The sequence below is a fragment of the Styela clava genome, chromosome 10 (assembly GCF_964204865.1).
Source record: "Styela clava chromosome 10, kaStyClav1.hap1.2, whole genome shotgun sequence".
In the NCBI taxonomy this organism is placed as follows: domain Eukaryota; kingdom Metazoa; phylum Chordata; class Ascidiacea; order Stolidobranchia; family Styelidae; genus Styela; species Styela clava.
The window spans coordinates 16,101,964-16,125,950 of record NC_135259.1 but is presented as its reverse complement, the minus strand read 5'-3'; the positions used below and the strand labels follow the sequence as shown (position 1 = coordinate 16,125,950).

Genomic DNA, 23,987 nt, shown 5'->3' with positions numbered 1-23,987 from the left:
GATTTAGTAGATAATATTTTGGAATTTCATTTAAATCATAACACAGTGACATCATAGTAAACAACAATTAATCATAACGCGTCGTCCTCAAATACATCATCCAATCTACTGCAACTGTCATCCATGACATCTAGATTTTTATTATTCAGTTCATTGCTATAGCCACTGCTCTTTCGTTTCTTGTCTTTGTACATGGAACTGAGATTCTAGAAAACAAAGTTATGGATAAGCGACATAAAAGACGTTTTTTGGGTACTCCCGAAGTATGCGAACCAAGATGGCGGACACCGGAACGTAGTATGTGTACCAGGTTACGGTTAGGTCATAACGTTATTTCAATTTTTCTTTTTCTAGTTCTATTACGAGTTCGGGAACTAGCCAAGTGACTCCCGTAGTTTTTGTGCCTGAAATTATGGCCTACCCCTAACCTGGTACACATACTACGTTCCGGTATCCGCCATCTTGGTTTACATACTTCGGGAGTACCGATTTTTGTGTAACCCGTAAAATGTGGTCTTTTTCCTTGACACGATTTAACGATTTATGAAACATGAAATTTAGTCTAGTGTTGTTGAAGATTATTCAGTATTTTTGAAGGAGAGCGGGTCGGTTTAACGCCACCGTTCCTGTTTATCCACGCATCAAGGTCTCAGTGGTGATTATTGAATCAGAGTGATACTATCGATGCATATTTTTACACAGAGGTTATACGGAAGAGGGAAATTTTTTCTTACCATTGCTAGATTTCCACTTTTCCGTTTTTGTAAGTATTCATATAATCTTTTGTCCCTCCATGTTTGATAATATTTCCAGATTATTATCGATACAATTCCAACACAAAGTATTGATACAACAATAGGCAATGCTACTATAATAGTACTTCTTGGAGACGGACAATCTGAAAAAGTAAAAGCTAATCTTGTACCTACCGTGTTTCCCCATAAATAAAACCTAGCCTGAATTGTAAAAGTGATTTTAATATAAAAATGATTTAATATAAAGTACGTAGTCCTACGACCTAGCCCAGTGGTTCTTGAAATGGGTGGCGCGAGAGGTATCAAGATGGAATCGGAAATTTTCATGCAACGGCTTCTGAAAAGGTCTTCACGTTCGTTTAAAATGCTGGCTTTTCCACGGTATAATAAATGTTTCTATTTCGTAATATTCAATCTATGACAACTGCAAGAATTTAAATGGAATTCTAGTTTGATTCATTTGTGTTCAAGTCAAGGTAACTCGCGATTGCGGCGACTCCCGACAAAATAAACTCATTACCGATCTAAAATACCACGATAATCTGCGGACATATTAATGTGAGATCAACTGCCCGATTATATTTAGTTTTGATAGATATTTTGCGCCCAAACGATTTCGTTATCGTCGTTAGTAAGATCTGGTATAAAATCCCAGAAAATATATTTAATTTATTACAATGAAAATACATATAAAGTATATTAGCGAATCAAAATCACATATTCATCGCCCCGAAATCCCTGCGATAGGGCTCCTGAGTAAGTGGTTGAGATTGCGTCACCTGTCAAAAGAGCCGACTTTTTCAACGAATATGTACATTTTGTTTTGATTCGTATTCTTGCAAATTAGACCAATATGAGCAGTCCCTGCAACTCCCAGCCGTCCCCAACGCAATGTTGCCACTTGATTATTTCTACGATATCACCATTAGCAAAATTTCAAACTCTGCGATAAAATCCCACGGAGTAAAATTTATTCCAAGTTGGTAGTTTTAAAACACTACAGGTGTGCTACGAGCACAATAAATTTATGATTTGCAATGTCTAAGAAAGTATTTTGAATCTGTCACGGTCCATTCCAAAACAAAACTCGGGTTGTTTTCCGTTTTATTTTTTTTTATTTTAAAATGTCGCTTTTTCAATCAAGAAATTTTTGGTTGCGGATTCACTTTTATTTTTATCTCTAGTACCTCGTCGCTGATAATTATAGAATGAAAACTAACTCGTTTTCCTCACATGTGTCATGGTTCCATGTGGGAACAAAAAAGTAATTATCATCGTCTTCGCGGCACAAAACATATGTCGAGGGAAATTTCTGATTTAGGGAGAATAAACACTGAAATTCTTATAACACGTTACGCTGACGTAAACAATCGGAGATTTAAACAAAATACAATTGCAAAAGTCATAGGGACTTTATTGTAAAAATGTACATAAATTCATTTGCACTTCTCCATTTCGAAACTGTATTTTTGAACCTGGTGGTTGTCCCAAGGTATTGGTAGTGAATTTTAAAGACGTTAGGCAAGCCAAGAAGTAGATATTTCTTGCATTGCTCAATAGTGATGAAGTAAACGGTTGATTGAAACGTCTCAAGTAGAAAACACATTAAAGCGCAAAAGCATACGTTTATTGCGTGTTTAGTTTTATCTAATATTTAGATTGACTTTACCAGATATTGCAAACTGAGCGGAAGAGGGAGAATGTATGTTGACCACTATTTGAGTATGGTTTTATACATACCACAGTGAATGGCGAAGTTGCACTCCGCGATGCGTTTCACGTTTAAACAATCTTAGCACTGATGCTATCAGACCAACACTCTTACAGCGCCATCTCAAAATAAAGCGACCTGCCCATCACAAAAGCATCTTTTTAAACCAAAAAAAGGGAGGAGGGCGAAGTTTGTAAAATTTTTCAGGGGGGGGGGGCGTGGCTCAAAAAGTTTAAGAACCACTGACCTAGTCGATAACGGGAAATTTTTGCTGACCTAGTCGATAGCAAGAAATCCTTCCTACACGTTTTAAATAATTAATCTAAAACGCGTCAAAGGGGAAAAGCTTTAATAATGAATATAAAATACATCCCCAAATAATAAGCCCTAGTGGTATTGATCGAAAGAAAATTGAAAGAAGACCCTTCTTATTTTCGGGAAAACACGATGTTGAAATCCGTATGCGGCTTGTCGCTAGTTTCTCGCGACTCCTCAATATGGCTCGTAAGTTGCGATCTTGCACTTACAGTGAAAGGGTCAATGTAGCAAATTTGACAACGGGACATACAAAGCAGAATATTATAAAACAAGAGAGCAACGCTCAAATATATGGACACGTGGACTAGAGCGAAGCATGGTTTACCTTTGACGTTACCGGTACCGTACCCTCAAAAAGTTCCGGGGTTTCAGTCGCAAGAATTTTCAGTCAGCCGTCACGCTTGGCGGATTAAAAACCGTGTTCCCATAATTAAAAATTGATACAGCGCAATTTTGGATGAAATATTAGATCTCATAAGATTCATAGAAAATTCAGGAACAAATGAAAGTAATAGCCTTCTGACAAAAAAATCAATCTTGAACCACTGAAAATTCCAAAGCAATTGGTCCAGTATTCGAAGAGAAAAGCGATTTTTTAATGATAATGACGAAAGAAAATAACAATAGCAACAAAATTTTGAAACGATCGTTATGGCCACTAAACGTGTCCAATAAACGTGTCCAAAAATACATAAAAACGTGGCAGAACAAGAAAGAATCACATTAAATGCAGTGGTGGATTTCACATGTCACAGTCTGCAATGCCAAGACAAAGGCGTGCAAGGTTGGTATACAACAATCTGGCGTAGGTGCAACAGATAAAGAAAGTCGTTCAGATCATATATACCCAGGGACACTGTGGGCAATCACTTTCTCCCGAAGCCTAATAACGATTAACCCTAGTATCTTATCTGTTGTGCACATACACGCATAAATATCAGCATGGCTAGGAGTGAAATATCATTCATTTCATAAGTTACCTTTATCTTTGTTGAACTTCATGACATGAACGAGAATTTGATTTGAATCAATCCAACGTGTTTTGTATTTCAGTAAACAGTTTGATCCAATCTGCGTTGATCTGCATTCGTGCGTATATAAAGATTTCCTAAACACAAGATTATTTAAAAAAAATTTTGATCTAGACAGTGATGCCCATGAAATACACATTTGGAGCGATTTAATATAGTGAAAGGACATAGAATTGAAAAGCGGATTGTTCAAATTTAATTATATAGAAGAAACGATTTCCAACTATATTAGGAAATACATATCTCGTGTGCAGAATATTCCCATACTGACATGAAGTTATATATGATCTGCAATCAAGACATTCGGCGCGTCAGTTGTCGTTTGTGAATTCTCTGTCAGTACACCAATTGGGGATAGTGTTGAATATGGCCCCAATCGCCGTTTCAATGGGCTCCGGTGTTTTGCAGGTGGATGCTTATGCAGCCCTTTTTCACAAAATATTACGTGTTGGAAAAACGTTATGGTAATGAAATTGATATGTGAGATGGTTATAATATTAGTCGTGATGTTGAAACTTCAAATAACAATCTGATCAAATTTAGTATTGCTCAAACTTGTGCCAAACGTAATATGTAGTCTTTTACATGCATGTTTTACTTAGTTGAAATTAGATGCCAGTTTGGTATGACTATGGATGATGTATCCTATATTAATGCTGAAATATAAATGGATTTAATCGAATATTTTTATTGCATATATATTTATATATTGATAATGCTCTTCACTTAAAATCAAACAAAATCAACGTATGCCTCTAGATAATTGAATAAAAGAGAAAATATATTAAATAAACAAGAGGAAAATCAACACGCTATTTCAAATAAATACGAGAAAATTTATTGTTGTTACTTTGGAAGTAGGATGAAGCTGTATGCTTTATTAAATTCTAATTCTAAATTCTGCATAATGAGATATCAGTTCAAAGGCCAATTAAAAAATTTCATATAATTTTCATCCCAGTTATGTTTCGAAATTTTCTGCTTCTCAAATAAGATTCCAATCGGATGAAATTTTAAAACGGAGCTTAGAAAAATTGGCCTAGTCTAGAAATTAAATCTTACTAATCATAACAACGTAATAATTTTTAACATAGGAAAATTGAAAGACACATTAATAGTAATAAGTTACGTTCTCACACAGGGGTATATGGTAAAATTGGATAGATAGACATTTTCGGCGCGTGGGAAATCTACAAAATATCCACACGTTTAAATACAGTGTTCCTATATATATAAAAAAAAATCACGAGATTTAACAATTAACATCAATCTAAATTTTTGTTATTTGAATCAGAATCCAGAATTTTTCCTAAAAACTATTAAGTATTCCGATGGAAAGGTACCATATGGAGGTAGCCAATCATAAAAATAAATGAATCATAAACGAAAAAATGAAGGAATTCGAAGTATCGTTTCGAACATCTGGTTTGAAATGACCATTGCATAAAATATAGAAAAATACAATATTTAGATTTTAGAACATTTAAAGATTGTAACAAGTAAAAATTTTAAAATCAAGTCCGCAAATTTTGGTTATTCAAAATGATTAGGGAACATATATAGGGTGTCCATGAAGTCCTAAAAAATTTTAAATTGCGAGGAAAATTTATTGATACCATATATTGTTTTGGTCATCACAGCTTCATAAAATGAAATAAAAATACTTGAACAACTACTGATTAAAAAACAACAAACCTGGTTAAGATATATTGAGAACTGACTTCATATTAAAATTTTAAAAGGACTTTATGGACACGCTGTATATTGAAACGTAATCATACACTTGTCCATGCTTCATTTTTTGAATATTCATTTGTCTTTTTAATTAAGGTAAATTGCTTGGTTTAATTGAATATAATTTGTTGCAAAATCGTGATATTTGTTAAATTTATTTCCAAAAATATGAAATTTTCAATTTTGCAAATGTTCTACTCTAAAACATCAACAAATTGAAATTTTGATTAATTTTGACACCCGTATGATCTCCACAAAGCATACGTTATAAAGTGGCAATAGAGTCCAACCAATTGATGCCAATTCTGGTTTAATATTCTTGGCCTCTTGTTTTTGAAAGATTGATTATATATATATACATCGAAGCCAAACAAATTTTTTATATCTATTCCAATAGTTTTCAAACAATTTTCAATAGATTCAAAAAATAATAACGACTATGAAAGAATTAGAATGTAAAGAACAAACGAAAAATAGTAAAGCTCAAATAGATTTCGAAAAAAGTGTCTTACGTCCTCAAAATGAATATAAACAGCAAAATGTTGTGTAAAATAGCGGGTCCTATAGGAAATTGGGGTAAAATTAAAAGTAATAACTTTCTAGCTTTCTTCAAGTACCCAAAATCGATTGTTTATTAGTTGCTGAGATTTTTTCCCAACAATCACAAACACAAGAACAATTTTGCAAAACGGTCCACATGTATACTTCATGTCCAAAAATTCAGAGTACATATCCAAATGTATACAAAGCAATATAGACAAAACAAATAACAATTCGTCAAAATTCTAACCCAAATCTTCATTAATTTGTCTAGATTGAAAATATAATAATAAACAATTTTAAAAATGAACTTTTGAAAAACTAACAATTAATATTAAACTTAAAAATACGTTCCATAACTGTGATATTATGATTTTAATGAAGGCCTTTATCAAAAGTTTGAATACTTTATAGAAGCACTTTGGTCATTCATGGCTTTACTTCAAAGCGGCTCCTAGTTTCACTTTTAATTGTTCTCATCTCTTAATTTATAAATAAAGGAAAAACAGAAGAAGAAATGCATTACATTCAAAGAATTAAAGCAATCGTAGTCAATTTACTATAAATTGATGTAGTTATAGCAAATGGTACCTCAAAAAGATCTTTGCATGTAGCCCCCTAAAAACCGCACTGCAGTCCACGGGGGAAATGGGATCCACTTTGAAAAACCCTGCTAAGTTTTGCATCATGCGAATTCTCAAGTAAAAGTAATCAGTGAACAAATAAATAGTTTTTGTAACCGGTATCTACGTTCAATCTAAACATTTTAGCTTCTTCCTAAAGTATAAATGCACGTATATTTAGAAGAAAATATTTATGTAAGTCCTGAAACTTTTTGTTGCTTTTTTCTTCATTCATCTTTTCCGTCAAACATGGGATTGGCGAATTTTTGATCTGGCTTCTCAAAAATTGGATTTTCTCCCTGTAATAAGAAAAACGTATTTTTTCAATGTAGCTACTAATATACGTAAGACGATTTATATTCAGAATTTTCAGAAAATACAATATTCACGACCCGAATAATAAATGGTTGGCATTCCAAACTTCGACTCTGACTGCACAGTGCTGGTATCAAATCGCAAACAACTACCTTATTATGACATCGTGGTCAAAAGTATCCGAGATACTGTTCCTACTACGTATCATTTATTGGATACGCCCTAGGTTTACTTGTTTAAAATAAACAAATAAAAATCCTCAATTTCCGAAAAACAAATTTCTTGTGTCAAACAGTAGTAAGGACACCAGTACTTTAAGCACAATTAATAAAGGTGAAAACGATAGATCTACATTTTGGAGTGTCTTACAGGAATATCCACACATAAATGCGTTCAATTTAGATAGAAATTCTATATTTATCTTGGGAAAGAGATTCGATATAAGACGGCGTAGTCATTCGGCGGTAATCTCGTCCGGTAAGGCGATAATTAAAAAACGAGAATATCGGTGAGAGACCAAAGACTTATCGATCGAAAGTTAGGGGATCCCCCAAAACAGAAACTGCGGTTTCGATTCGAAAAATTCTGCAAACCCGAACTGGATTGCTTTGATTAGTTTTCAGCCAATATCAGAAATGTAGGATACAATAGCCAACTCCCCATGTCGTCGTCGAAATACTACTCGAGGAAATACTTTTATAAGATTTTGCAAATCCGAACTGGATTGTTTCGATTAGTTTCCAGCCAATAGCCTATTTACCAATCCTATATTTTGTGTCAAATACAACGGCGCTAACCCGGGTTCCGACGCTATTAAAACACAGCCTAGCGATATTTTGGGGAGGAATTCTGCAACCCCGAACCTGATAGAGGGATATGGACATTGCTTAAACTTTAAAGAGTAATTATAAGTAACGAGATACGATCTCGCGGCGTGTTATCCTTCACTCTGACTCAATAGCGTGGAAAATTTCTCGAAGGAAGAGAGATATGAACAATGCTTAAAAATTAATCACGAGATACGATCTAGCGGTGTGTATTCTTCGCTCTGACTCACTAGCGTGAAAATTTACGCATCGGACACGCACACACACATTCAGCGCGTCTCTAAAATCTCTCGCTTGGTAAAAAATCAGATCTCTTCATCACTAATTAATTAATAACTCGCTAATTATACGACATAAATCATCCAAAATCAATAGGCTTCTGGTCCGAGATATGATGAATGCACATGCAAAATTTGGAGCAGATTCAACCACGCCTTCGTGAGATATCGCGTGCATCTAACAGACAAACAGACATACAGACAGACAGACAGACAAATACCTATCAACATACTTACCGATTAAAATCGATAAGTAACAACGTTAATTAATTAGAATACCTTCGTCCATTTTCTTCGTTTTTGTTCTTCTAGAAATTCCTCGTACTGCACTTTATCTCTATGATTGGTGTATAACTTCCAGATAATCAGTGCCAGGACGCCAAAGATCAAAATTCCACCAATAACTGGCAACACGATCAAAACAGGGTTGACTGGCTTTGGACAATCTTAAAATAATGTAATATTTTGTTATGTACATTTCAAAGTAGTCACATTAACATATATATAAAGTTTAAGCTAAACTGACAACTTTTCGCATCGTTAAGATTTACAGATTTATCCCCGGAGAGAGGAAAGCCGATAAGACGGCTTAATCATATGGCGATCTTGTCCGGTTACCAGTCTATGTCGGGTATGGGATTAGTTATTCAGTCATTGTTCTCGCATAAACTTGATTGTGGAGGAAGCCGTAACCGACCAGCGATTATGTGAACCACCCTACGGCGGCGAGGAGTCCAAGAAGCGGAGAAGTGGTAACGTATCGTGGATAGAAATTTCTAACGAACTAGCTGGAATCGGGACACGTACTGTGTCCTTTTGAAAGAGTAATATATTTGTAGCTTTTTTTAACGTAAGAAGTTTGCCCAGATTCATTTTATCGTGAAGCAAAGCATGTAATGTCTAACACAAAGTCCTAAATAAAGTATAATCTAATCATATATATATAATTAATCCGCTACTCCCGTAGTATGTGTATCACTACCAGGTTAGGGTTAGGCCATAATTTTATTCAGATTTTCTTTATTTTAGTTCTATCACGAGTTTGGAGACTGTTTGTGTCATCCAAGTGAATATACCCCCTGCCCATAGGCGTCCGTCCCTTTACACAACTTGATGTAAAGTAGGCGAAAAAAAATTAGTCACCTCCATATTGGTACACATACTTCTGGAGCGCCATTAATGCAGTATAGACGTAGAATAAATCGAAGTATACACGAACCTTCTTCTTTGTTGTATTCTTTCACGTAAACTTGGAACTGATTTGTTTTCAGCCAATAAGTTCGATATTCGTAAGTGCAGCCATCAACCTGTGCTTCTTTGCAATTGGGTGCGTTTTCTTGTGTGCTGATTAATATGTATGAAAGTTAGTAATGAGATGACATGATGGCGTTAAAATGATAAATTGACAGTCATTAATTAATATTATTAATTAAATTAGTAACATGAGAGCAATGCTCAATTATATGAACGCAAAAGTCAGAAAAAAACTAATTCGGTCACTGCAATTTTAGCCAAATGATAAAGGAATTGTACTAGCGGCCATTTGAAGGTATACAAATGGAATATGAAAAAAAACAGCAAAATTTGGTGTGAAATATCGGTCCCGTATAGGTTTACAATAATTTGGTAAGAAGAAAAAAGCGCCAACTTTATGTTTTTTTTTTATTTATGATAGAATGCAATGAAGTCATTTCTGTATAACTAAATTTTTCAACGGTTGACTAAAATTACCAAAACAAAGAGTAGTGAAAAAAAGTTTATATCGTTCTTACGCGTCGAATTTATTACATTCCTTGCAATCCCACGTTGTACTTGTGCTGGTGCATCCCGAGCAATCAGGAAATCTTGATACTTTTGAGTAAACGGTGTAAGAGTTGCTCTTACATTCATTGGTGCAATCATCTCTCTGAAGCATATACATGTATACAATTAGGCTTGAAGAAATATGGAAAGATATACAAATGAGAACATAACATTCCACATGGGCGTGGCGTGGGTTTGTGATTCGTAGTATAGAGTTTAGATCTGTGATGACAACACAGCTCTAAGTTAAAACGCTTTTTCATCCACAAAATACCCGCCCGCAAAGGATATATATTGTGAAAATTTGGATACAAATAAAATTTTACAAAATACTATACTATTAAAACGTGGACACATGACTTATTTATAAACTTCATCCAAAATTATGTGCATGTGTATGCTTATTTCAGATATGCAACTTATAAAAAAGAAATACAATTTTGTAATGAGATCTCCAAATAGATAACGATATTATATAAACAAAATGACCACCAACTCACCCTACTCTTACATTCAGCACAGGTTCTGATGGTATCGCCAGCGCAAGTCATGTCAACACCAGTACATGATGGATGAATACAAGTATCGCAATATCTTCCTGACCATTTTGTCTGAAAAGTAGTGGGAAACAAATGTCAGGAAATTGTTTCAAAATTCTCTAACTTTGTTTAGAAAAACGGTACAGAATAAAATTGAACAATAAAAAATACAGCCGTTCTGATTATTGATGCAATATCCTTGTCGTCAAAGCATACGGATCGACTTGTACAAGGGAAAAGATAAAAGTAATTATTACCATTAGGGATAAAATTTAATGTTCGCCAGGGGAAATAACACTATGTTTTATGAATTTTCTTTAGGGCATACGCTTATGTGTAGATTATTTGCTAACAGTCTTCAGTTGAAATCTTGAATTTCTCTAGAACGGTTAATGTTATATCTTTCACAATAAAATGTTGCCTCAGACCTCTACCATAACTCTTCTATAAGTCACGAACGCTCGCTACAAACACAATTATATTCATTTGTGAGCTTTTTGCATTTCAATAGTCATCCGTAACTTTGCCCTGGAGAGAGTCCTCTTTGCTTCTGAGTGAATGCGCATGACCTAGCTTTCAGTAACTTCTCCTAATGATAATCATAATTTACCGGTTCTTTACAAACGCAGGTATCACAACTGCAATTCCCTCGGCCACTGCATTGTATTTCTAGTGCTTTATCTTTTTTGCATTCGTCTGGATGACACGAACACGTTTTGTCGGATGGTCTGATCGTGTATTGTCCAAGACAAACACATTTGTCTTGGTTATTACCAGGACAATTGTTGCACCAACCTTTGTCCTTACCTGAATAACAAATGACACGGTATTTTGCGCAACTAATCATAACATTTTGCAGTTAAATCTTGTTTAGAATAAGTTAGTCTATGATCTAAAGAAAGTTAATAAATACACTTGTTCTTCCATTGAGAGAAATTATCCTATTCTTCTTTATCACTTTGGTACTGTATCGTTCAAATACCCTTGTGGCCACGCGACATGAGGTAGGTAGGTGTAGTAGATTCATGCAGTAGATCAAGCTTCCTTCTGGCGTTCGTACCTCGTGTTATGCGACAGAGAATAAAATATACAATAAAAAAAACCTCCGCAAACTCCTTGTTCATTGTCAGGGCACCCAGTCGTCAAACAGTGACAATATGTTCCATTGTAAGGCGCAATACATTGTTTACATTTGCCACAATCACACCTGCCGACGTTCCTAAGCAAGAAAGTAAAATATTTTGACATTTGTAGGAGTAAAAAGAATATAGAAAATAGTCTTTTTTCGATAGACTGATTCGAATCATTTTATTTACACTTTAAGGAAATTAAGCAAAATTTCAGCTAATGAGCTAATTAAGCAAGTAATTCCCTGTTCATCCTTTAGTCTTATGTTTCTATATTATAATCTGTAGTAATCACTGGCCATTTGTTCCTTGCGGCTTGCCTTCCTCAGTAAAATGTATATTTATCATCTTAATTTGTACACGATTCAAAAAAAATAAACTTGAGTTGACGTAGTGATTACTGTATTACGAGCACTCACAGGAGAAAATACGGGTACGAATCCCATTGTAACAGTACGCGCAGAAGGTTCAATGAGAAGAAGACTATGACTCACTCGCATTGTAATTCTGATCCTGGTTTCTTACACTTATCATTGACAGGTGTTCCGTCAACCATAGAATCGCATTGGCATTGGGAACCTTCCTTCCCTTCGTCACAGGAACAGACACCACATTCCAGACTTCCAACTGTGTTACATTTGTCACTTTTTGCTTCTCCGGTGTTCTGACATTCACACTCACATAGATATTCTGATAAATATAAAACCTCATTTAATAAAATATACTTACAAAAAACACTTTCATTTATTTCATTCCGATCCAATAGACTTTGATGGAGAATAGAAGATTAAAGAAGGAAGACTGTCACTGGTCAAGTCGATCACAATGGGTCAGAGAGAGCGATCCTCAAATACGTGGACATCATTAAAAAAGATTTCTGTTCAGAGTAGTTAGATGTGCGATTGCGAGAGGGTTATTAGCAGTGTTGAAGAATTTCAAGTCGGCACAATTAATCAAAGACTTGGTGTTTTTGAGTCACAATCAATGAGATTTAAACAAGAATAATTAGATGTAAGATGGCACGTTTTTTGGGGACGGTTTTGGGGACGTTGGATTCACTGACTCGCCTAGAGTTGGAATTTATCAAATAGTCGAAATGATTCGAGTTATTTCAATGAAATGACGCCGACTTGGACTCGACTGACTACCAGCTAAACCTAGTGAACTCAGACGACCCGTCACTCGACTTGACCCGAGGTAGGCATTCAGAGACTTCCGCATGTTTTCCGCATATGAATAAAATACCTATGGCCAGCACCAGTTTGGATGAACCAGTGTGTGTTTCCATGATAAAGCTGACATGACCGAAATCGAAAATTAGAGACAAAATTAGGACCTATACAAACGTACGTTGATTCTTACAGACCCGCTGTTAGATGTCTCTACCAGCAAATGCTCAGAAAACAATAACTTACCGATATTTATATGAACTTCATCTTGTAGGGAACTGGATTTCAGAATGATTGGTTCATGCATTGGATTGCTCAGACATTCTTTTGCTTTGAATTCAAACTCAAATACGACCTAAAGTAAGAAGATACAAAGTCAATTTAATTGGAAATTTACCATTTCTTTGATTAGGCTGTAAATTATGTTACGAGAAATTTTTTATTTTTCAATCACTTTTCAAATACTAACAAAATTGTAACCATCTTTGCATCGGTATTAACCACGATTGCTTACTCAAATTGATATTCTTGTATTTCCAATGATCCTTCGACGAAGTGAACAGCATTTGCTTGCTATTATTTTGGTTTACATATTTATTTTAAAATTTTGAATCTTATCATGTGGCAAAATAAAAACTTCCAAATGCACTTTATAGAACTATTTTTTACGTTAGGTTACGAATGATAAGGTTGATTGTACGAAGAAGCATTTCATTTCATAAAAATATATAAACATTAATTATTTCATTACTGAAGAGAGTGCTATTTACCAACATAAATAACTACAGAGTATTGCAAAAATCGTGTGAATTCCCTTTTTCAAACAAGTTGTCGCCAAACTTTGCGTCGTGACCTCGTATTCGAATGCGTCGCTAGAAAGTAACTGCGCCATATGCTTTAGGAAACACACGTCTTGAACAAATCTCTGAATATCTGCCATGAATAGTGAAATATCTCAATGTTAATTACCTCGTCATTTATTTCGAGTCCTTCACACTGTAGTTCGTTCTCTTTGGATGTATTATCATGTGGACAGAATACACGATATGACATCTCAACGTTATTTGGTGACTTCGGCGTTGTCAAAGCTAACTTTCCTTTCAATTTCTGAAAAGTCATTTTATAAAATGACAGATTTTAAATACATTATTAATTCAGAATATTTCGAATTTTGGACAAACTTTTGAACAAAAAGGATCTTAATTTGTGGCATCGGCATGTTTACAATGGTACCAGAGTCAGAGCCGGATTTTCGAGCTTCCCGGAGTCGGAGTCGAAATTCGAATACTCCGGAGTCGGAATTTCAGACTTCTAATGGTCATAAAAGATTTTTACAGAAATTCTATTTTCTAGGCGTTAATAACAGCTGGTTGAAGTAAACTTGCATGCGCCAAATGTTTTTACCCAAATTTGGTTTTCTCGTAGCTAGGGTCGAAGTCAAAATATTGTACAGCCCGGAGTCAGAAGTCGGAGTCAGGTTTTATAATCCGGATCCGGATTCAAATTTGTTTTTCAATTGTAGTCGACTGAATACGGTTCAGAAAGGCTACTTCAAAGATATTACTCCATTTATTTATTTATTGTTATTAAATTTATTTTATTATAACAGATTGGCAAAAATAACGGGAAACAATGGATTTGTTCGCTATATATTTGACCTAGAAACTCAATCTCACGATGTTTATATAAAAACTTTGATGGAAAAGCTGGGAGTCAACTCACACTGTATGTAGAATGAATCAGTGGTATAATGTTGCTGGAATCACTCTTCAATACAGCAACATAGGCATCGTTTAGTACTCGCTCGATCGGCTGAAATACAGAATGAATCTAAATCAAATTCCAATTTTGATGGAAATGAATTGAGAGAGGAAAAAAGCATAAAAGTGAGATAACCAGTTGGTTTAAAAAAACTTAATCGATAACACGTATACAGGGTGGCGCCAAGAACAGACAGAACCAATGTCATTTGGAAAAAATCCTGGTGATAACATAACTTTTGTGAAAAGCGTCTTGTATTTCTGAAACAAACAGAATTTAAAGTTTTCGAATGTTAAGTAATTTCTTCATTTTAGTATAAGTAATCAAGAAATGTACTTTTTTTTAATTTTTTTTTCATTGGGGGGGGGGGGGGGGGCTGTATTATTGTAGACGGTATTTAGAACCAAGAAAAAGGCTGCAAAAGGCTGTAAAGAGTCATTTTTAGTATCATCCATTTTAGCAGAAATGACCATAAATAAAAGTGATATTTATGAAGCATACCTTGTACAGGTCATGTACGTTTTCAGTAACAGCATAGATTGAATGAATTTTGTTGTCTTGAAAAACTTTTTTAAGCTGGCCGAGGGAGGGATAATCCATAAATTTGCTTTTCGAGTATACTAGTGCATTTTTGAACTGAGAATCTTCACTCTGAAAATGAAACTCGTCGATCTCATAAAATTGAACTTATCGCTACCATAGTAGATTCCTAATATAAAACATACCGTGTCTGGCTCTAAATGACATTTCATGTCATTCGCTTCCAAGATGGCTGCAAGCTTTCCATCCATAGCGAGATGTGGTGAAGCGTCGGTTGTCAGTAAAATAACATGGGTTGCTCCTTCCCTCCAGTATATATGCTGTGGAATATTGATAATATGAAATAGGGATAAAAAGTAAAAATACACTTGGAAGGGAGCTCCAGAAGTGTATGTGCCAATATTGAGGTAACTATTTTTGTTCACCTACTTTACATCAAGTTGAAGGGACTGGAACCCATGGACAGGGGGTATATTCACTTGACTAACACAGACAGTCCCCGAACTCGTAATATGATTGTGGCCCAACTCTAACCTGGTACATATACTACGGGTATACCATTGGAGATTTGAAGAGGGCAGACAGATTCTACGAGATTTGCTGTAAGCCAGCGCAGGTGTATTTACTCTGAATGTAAGGAGACTGATTCCTAGGCAGAGTTGTTGACGACCATCGAAGTGTCAATATCAGTGAGATTAAAAGAGTTATAATGCAGTTCGCGTAATCGTTTTTTAATATGAAAATAGCTTAATCGGATAATGACTCCTATCCTCACCTCTGTGCATACAGCTATCTGCATCAGTGCATCCAGAGATCCTTCAGGTATATCAATGTTTCCGGATATCCTTGTTAATTTGATTGCGTTCACAAATTCGGCCGCGTTTCCTGTGATATTGACGACATGCCGGAATCCAAAAGGCGGGGCACAGGTCGTTGCATTTTCCTGATTAGCGCATGGATTCTTAAGTCTGAAACGTGAAATGAATATTTCAAAATGAAAATACTACGCTGTCATAATACAAGACTAATGCTCAATTATGTGAACACGAAAGTCAAATGTTAAAAAAGTTTCTAAGAAAATATATAATATCGTAAAATTTTGGGTGCCTTTGCTATATTAGGAATTCATAAAATTGGCTAATAAAATTATTCTGTGGACCGCTCAAATATCGCTTTCATAGAACATTTGGCCAGATCCAAAATAACTAATAAAATAAAAATCTTAGGGAAGCCTATCATCATAGAAAGCTTGTGTAATCCAGTTTTTATTATCAAATTCCTCAGGAATTCGGTGCTGGCGTCGGAGTCAAAATTCCAATCAACCTGGTCGCGAGCCGGAGCTAGGATCAAAAATTTTTACAAGTCAGAGTCGGAGAAGAAGTCAAATTTTTTTTGACCCGGAGTGAATTTTGGAGACAATTGTAAACTTCGTCGACCCCACAGTCAATGCCTAACTGAGCACAGCCTTCACTTGAACTGTGCGTAAATTCAGTTTTGACCGAATTTCAATTATATTATCCGATTATATTTGTTTACTATTTGAAAGGAGTGCTTGAAACTTTTAAAAACGCAAAATTTTACTGGTTAGAAGTGTCACAACCATTGGTATTTCGAAAAAGGTTGGAAACTATTGATGTTGACCCGTTGTATAAAATTGTAAAAAGTAAAAAGGCTATATACAGGATATAGCAGAAATTGAATAGCAATGTGAAGTCATTTCTACTGAAGGAAGTATTCATTATTCAATGCCTAATACATGAACCTTCGTTTATTACCTCACAATGGTCTTTTGTAATGTAATTTTAACGCGGAAACGAACGCCGTGTCGTTGCCATATCATGTAAATATGGATAAAAAAATATATGGAATTGAAATCGAAATTAGACTATTTTTTAATACTTTACTTAACTAGGAGTGTATAATATAAACATCATTTCAAAAATTTATGGAACTTTAGAAAAAATTTACGAAAAAATATAAATGACAGTAATGGCCCACGTGGTCTATTGTCAACAAGCGACTGAATTAAACCTAATGCATATTTGTAATATGTATGTTTCGTCTGATTCTTATGAGAGCTCTCATGTTTATTTAAATGCACGGGGTCATACCGGTTCTGTAAAATAAAACAATTTACGAATTGATTGAGATGGCGAACGTGAATTTTGAGCGATTGGATTGAGAGCGTGATTAATGGGAAAACGTTTTCGGAAAAATAATAACAAATGTACAACGCAAAAGCATAAATTATGTTGAAAACTTTATTGTGAACACAATTTATCCAAGAGCAAACAGGAAGGTTAAACTAGATAGCGATCGGAGACCGCTGACTTATCAATTTGCGGTTTCGATTCATTCGCTCTCTCAGTAGCGACACCCAATGCCCCAATAGGCTCCTGGTCCGAGATATGATGGATGCACATGCAAAATTTGGAGCAGATTCAACCTCGCTTTCGTGAGATATCGCGTAACATACAAAAGTGGAACAAACAGACAAATACCTATCAACATACTTACCGATCGAGATCGATAAGTAATAACTAATTTGGTCACTTCCATCTTCCATGTCAGCAAAATTCGCCCCAAACGTTAAAAAAATTGTACCGAATGGGATATGAAAGTGTTTTGAATATCATATGAAAGTGCCAGTGAATTATAAATTAAAATTCAAAGTGAAATCAGGCATATGGCACGCAGAGAGAATTAAAAAAATAATAATAAAAATACAGTCTTCTAGGGACTCATAATTTGAAATTGTCTGTTCCAAGAACAGCGGATAAATGAAATTTTTGCAACCCGGCAATGAATATTCAGCAAAAGGATCCATAGGTGAACTTCTCTTCGATAAGAATTTATAGATGTAACAAATTTAATGGAAGCTTGCCACAGCGATTGACTTTCCTGCACTTCATTGGCATTACACGTTTATTTAGGTCTCGGAAACGCTCATGTGAGTTGAAATGCGTGACATCAATCTGCATTGCATATGCATCGCACAACTTCCGTGTTCCGGGAAAATCTCAGGGAACAATATGAAGATGTAACATATTCAATGGGGGCTGGTCGCATCAATTCACTTTCCTAAACTTGAATGACTTTACTAGTTTATTTAGATCCCGAAAACGCTCATTGTGTGTTGCACAGAATTGTCCATGGGAATGGGTTCGTTCAGAATACCGTGTGATTTTCGGGGAATTGATGGTGAAAAATTTCGTTATTGTTTCGTGTCCATATATTTGAGCATAGCACTTTTGTCAGTTATATAAAAGTTTTGAATTTAAAGTTAACTGAAGTCAATAAGTTTTGTCGTTTTGCATGTTTCTTTGTACATGTAGTCCTATTTAGTAGACGATAAATCTAAATTCAACAATTTTTATTGAATTATATTCTAATGGGAAACCCATGGGATGGGGTAGGCATACATAGCCATGAGATTGGATGGGACAGAAAAATGTATCCCATGGACAAGCCTGGTGTAGCATGACATCAATCTGCATTACATATGCATCACACAACTTCCGTGTTTTGAGAAAAACTTCGGGAACAATATGCTGGTAATGCATTGTACGGATGGCTATGAATAAGCACAACGCAAGTTAGTATTCAAGCGACAAAATTTGTCGAGTGGATCACTACATGCCAATAAGTGTGTGTTTCAGAGTAATTTTTGATTTCCCAATAAAATTTTCTCAAAGCAAGATCACGATGAGAGACACACTAATATACTACTTCGAAACTATAAAGAATTATATTGTTTTATAGCGAATGTGGCGAGACTTGAAGCAGTTAACGTCAACACGATTAAAAAAACGGGGACAAGGGAGTGAATTTCAAGATAACAATTTCAAGTTTTGGGAAAATGAAACGACAATAATGCGGATTTCAAACTAACACACCATACAAATCATCCCTGGCAAAATAGCCGTTGAGTTTACTATATAGTGCCCGATGCTTGGAATTTAAATCAAAACATAAAGATAGGAAAGGAATATAATGGAAGAGAAAATGGCCTAAACATATAATGATCAGTCAATAATTCAGATTGGTTGACAATAGATAACGAGTTGCATGCAAGTGGGCCGCAGAAGCCGTATTCAACAAGCGGTTATATGAGAATTCATTATACAGCAGCGAGAATTCCACTGACAAATATTTACTATCTACGGAATGGTTCCCAAACTGTGCGTGACGATGCACGGCGTATATGATAAGTTCGAATTGCGTCCTGAAATATAAACTCAATTACAAAACAAGAAAGCGATGCTCAAATATACGGACACGAAACTCGAAACGAAGTAGTACGGTTATGCAATATGGTACAGTAGACTACCGATTCCGCAGTCTTCACAGCGCAATTTTTATTTTCAATGACGTCATCGCACAAAAAACGAATCTCATAGAAAATTACTCTCATTTATATCAAAAATGTCTGTGGCCTCTGTGGAATTCATTTTCTCACTTGAAGTTTTGCGTTATGACGTCGCGATGTGGGGATCACCAAATAGGGGAGTTTTGATAGGGAAAAATAACGGCAAGTTCGACGAGTCAGGAAACCTCTGCTCTACGGAATTCGATTTTTTGAACCAAGAAAGTGAGAAAAGCGATAAGCAAGATGTAAATTTATAAAACAATTCAATCACAATGCTTACTGTTCTTCTACTGTGCTTGTGTAAGGCATCATCACTTTATCAACAAATGATCCAAATCCTAGACGAGTATTGTTAGTGACATTTGCTTTAATATCGTCGAATAAACTTGTTCCCAACGTTTGCAAAACTTCCAAATCGTCCTTCATGGAATTTGACAGATCCATGACGTAATAAATGTCGAGTGGGTAATCTATGACCTTGCGGAATGTCACATTCAACTTTACGGATTGTCCTGTGTGAATAGAAAAAAATACTACAGTTTGTTTGATTTCACTATAATTTATTTTTTCGTGAGAAATTTATTCAACATAATCAGTTTATAGAGTAAATCAGAAATGCTGGCAAATAAGGTCAATTCAGCATTGAAATTTACTTTTGCGGTTTATATTCTATGTCTGAAGTATATTATCGGAGTAATCTCACGAAAACATAAGTTCTTGACGTCTTTGATTCAATTGCGTACTGAATGGAACAATAGTTTAAGTTTATTGAGAACAATAGATTTATCGAGAAATGGCTCAACTGAGCGTTTATCAAAGAATACGATGAATACACATATAAAATTGATTCGGATTAAGAATTAAGCGGCCTAAATAAATAAGACAAGAGTTTCAGTTTCCCTATACGATTAAGATATCTTATTGGCTCTCTAACATATTCTTCCCATACAAACCTTTTCTCAATTTGACTGTGATATTTTGTGGCATCATTTGTACCACAGTTTTACCGACGTTTGTTTCATTGTCAAAATAATCTGGTCCAACCACAGTGAAAGGAACATTTTGGACGATTTCAATATGACTCATGGGATTTGTAACCGAATCGCTGACATTGGCAGATGTTGAATTGCAAGTATCGCCGATTTGACTGAAAAAGAAGTACGAACGTCATTGCTTCAAGTTTTCCATTTAATACATGCAGTTACGAGCACTAGATAATTTTTAAATACATTTTGACCGCAATTACTCTTTTCATAGTGTCGCCCTTGGAAGGGCTTTGAAATACCCCTCCGAGTGTCGCCTCCGAGAAATCCAAGGTAAATTAGACCATCATCCAATATTTAAAAAAACAACAAACGTTCTCAAACAAATAGAGTGACGCGAATTGCGTTAAATATATTTCTCATGAAAATATCCATTATCTGCAAGATATCTTTACAGCCATATTACATTCACTAATATACATTCTCTTCAAAAATGCAAAACACAACATCCATTACCTCACTGTTTTACATCTTTGCATAAAGTTCTCCTCTGCACCTCCAACTACTTGTCCACACCAGGCACACGATGGATGAGCGTTGATACAGGTTTTACAGTTTTGATTATTCTTCGCGCATATGCTTTCAGCTGGGAGAACAGGAAAAAAAAAGTAAATTTTGTAGATAACAAGGAACCAAGGGCTTACCCGTATTCATTTAACAAAGCTTGGTTACTTCCAAGAACCAATACAGTTCTAATATACGTGTTCAACTTAGTCAATGAGAGATCAAATTTATCCAGGGAGATTTGGACATTTTGACACGCTGATTGTGTGATCAAAACATACTGTATTATTGATATACTCTGTAACGAATTTACTATGCGTTTAGATCAGTCCTGACTTTTCGCTTGTGTTTTTCCATAGTTAATTCAAATATATTTAATATTTTTACGTGGATATGAAAAAAGAAAGAATTAATTGCGGATTCATTATTGATCAAAACTAGATGTAAAATTGCAATGACATTTTCTGTGTTAAACCTTGGATTAAAGAGTGAAAACGAACAGAAGTTACACTTGCAAATTTTAATTTTTTACCCTCGTTCCAAATATTTTAGTTTCCAACGCAGGCAAGGCTAGCGTGACAATTGCATTTTCGTATTAAATACGACTCAATACTTGAACAAATGACCATTCTAAATACTCCCAATTGTTGCAATATTGTCCCAATTTAACCTATCTACAAATGTCAGAACTCCAACACAAAAGTTCGATACTTCAAAAAAGTGAGTAAAATTGATGAAATTGCGTATACACTATTCGAATATAATTGATGATTTTATGCGACAATTAAACTCGCATGAAATAGTAACAATCATAGAATTTCAAGATTATTTTGGGATAAATTTCCCACCTGATTCCTGAGCTTTGGCAAGTGACGTCATCACGATAACCGCCACAATCAGTAGACCGTGACAAGGGGTTTCCGACTTCCTCATGTTTAGGTCAGCGCCGTTTAAAAGTACAAAGTAAGCGTCTTTACTATTTCCTTCCTAATTATAGTGAAACAATTGTGGCTTAGAATTAAATTCTGTTTTGAATACAAAAATGTATATGATAATTGAACAGGACAATCTAACAATGAAATAACAAGCGTTATGCATGTCGACAAATTCTATCTGCTTATACTTTTTAACAGAGCTGTACCATCCTCTGAGATATCTCGTTTTATCGGTGGCTCGCGTTGTGCCACGTTTATTTGACTTTTAACTAACATTTCCGTGGGGGTGACTACCAAATAAAAATAGTCGTTGATATTATAACGTGAGGTCTACCACACTGTAGCGTGAGATGTAGTAGTCTACCTCAAGCTAGTGATAAATCGCGAGGATTACCGCTGATCATTCCAGATGGATATCTATTACTTGTAATCCAATCTCCAATCTTAACCTAGATAGGTGACATACCGCGGTGGACTTCACGCTGTATTCTAACTCACGAAAGGAAGAATACATTCGATGACCTAAAAGTTTGAAGGACATTGCGAGCATCAAGCATTGCGCTAAGATTAAAAATTAACATTCTCAAATCTCGCCTTTCTTTGAGTATACATAAATGTCTATATCTGGAAATTCAGCAACATTGAAATTTTATCCACCAAGCATAAAATCCTAACCCGACAGTTTATGCCTAAAGAGGCGCTCATGTGGCTACAAATATACATATGTTTTTGCTGTTATCGCAGCGTTGAATCTTTCGCCGTTTTACCCAATGTTTTTATTACTGTAATGCTAAGCGATAGCCACATGCTCTTGTCAGCTGACTGATAAACATTTAGCCAGACAAGGTTGCTACAACTTCTGTCAAAGCTGATGTTTACAAACTATGTAAGAACTCGAAATTTCAAGCATTCCACTGAAATGTTGAATGAATGAAATTTTGCATTGTGAGAATAAAGTTGGCTATATGACGCGCCGACAAAAAATGTTGCACACGCCTGGTCTACACTATCTCGTCAGTTAGCTATAATATAGGCTAGAAATATCTTACATCATAATTAATATATACTACGAATGGTTACTTCCCAACATATGACTAATTATTACGTCAAAATTGCATCAAGGCTGGTATACTGCCAAGATCAATTCTCCTATTCCATATATATATGACACAGGAAACATTTTCATGTGAAAATGGGAGAACTGCAACTACAATCTGTAAGAAACACCGGTACTTTCTTTTCAGAGACAATAAATAATGGACGCGGCATATTTTTAGCCCTTCGTATTTAGAATAACTGCTTTAACGATAATCAAGATCAGAAAGGTAATACTATTAAACGAAGAAATTTGTATCCGTTTGAATGAAAATATAAATATTATTATTTCGATCCATATATCCGGAAATGGGTGTGATATAATGAGGCCATATCTGGTTCTGATTTGATCATACGCCATGCCCGAATAACGCAAACAAATAAATCAAATATTCTATCATTAAAAGCTGAATATTCACAAGTAGCTATTTTTGAAATTATCACTCAAACCCACGAAAAGTATACGCTAATATATATCTACTATATGGAATCATGAATTTGTAGGCTACAGTTGCCAGCAGTTTATAGATTGCTAACAACTTGTTATCGGATAAGCCTATGACAGTAATAACTAATAACACTCGCTGCTTACTCTCATTTTATTTCTAAAAAATTTCATTTTACGCCCAATCTCTTGCCTATATACAGGGTTACCATATCGTGCTTATTTCTAAGATTTGTGCTCATTTCCTAGTCCGCGTCTTATAAAACAACAATGTGCTTATTTCTAAGAAAAGTGCTTATTTTTTATTTGCGTACTCATTTCGTCTTAGAAACATGGATGACTCGTTCATGTTTCGCATATAAAGCTTCCGTGGAAACAAGGGACGATGTTTATGAATATATACGAGTACAGTACTCGCGCTTCGCTGTTATTATTGTGATCTTAACTACGTTCCACGTAACCTCGCGTCTCGCACTTGCTCAGCTCACTCTTAGAACGCACTGTTCAAGTTAACGGTGGGGTTTG

General features: G+C 35.2%; 2 protein-coding genes across 3 annotated transcripts; both read right to left on the bottom strand.

The window, feature by feature from the left end:
- LOC120337136 (uncharacterized) lies at positions 1–4,378 on the bottom strand. Of its 2 annotated transcripts, XM_078116927.1 has the most exons (4): positions 4,087–4,378; positions 3,765–3,892; positions 735–898; positions 1–206 (listed from the first exon to the last, which is right to left on the bottom strand). In XM_078116927.1, coding segments are annotated over exons 1-4 (429 nt in total). In that variant the 5' UTR covers positions 4,089–4,378; the 3' UTR covers positions 1–71. The 2 variants fall into 2 exon arrangements, with proteins under 2 accessions (XP_077973053.1, XP_039260791.2); XM_039404857.2 differs by having other exon boundaries at positions 3,765–4,378.
- A 2,452-nt stretch (positions 4,379–6,830) lies between these two features.
- LOC120337772 (integrin beta-1-B-like) lies at positions 6,831–22,008 on the bottom strand. Its single transcript, XM_078116925.1, has 18 exons — positions 21,836–22,008; positions 20,940–21,069; positions 20,394–20,587; positions 19,721–19,952; positions 15,847–16,039; positions 15,257–15,391; positions 15,033–15,182; positions 14,493–14,582; positions 13,740–13,877; positions 13,017–13,125; positions 12,096–12,291; positions 11,578–11,693; positions 11,085–11,281; positions 10,436–10,546; positions 9,905–10,038; positions 9,352–9,476; positions 8,412–8,578; positions 6,831–7,011 (listed from the first exon to the last, which is right to left on the bottom strand). The coding sequence occupies exons 1-18, from the start codon at positions 21,918–21,920 to the stop codon at positions 6,940–6,942; spliced, it is 2,574 nt and encodes an 857-aa protein (XP_077973051.1). The 5' UTR covers positions 21,921–22,008; the 3' UTR covers positions 6,831–6,939.
- Between the last annotated feature and the right edge of the window lie 1,979 nt (positions 22,009–23,987).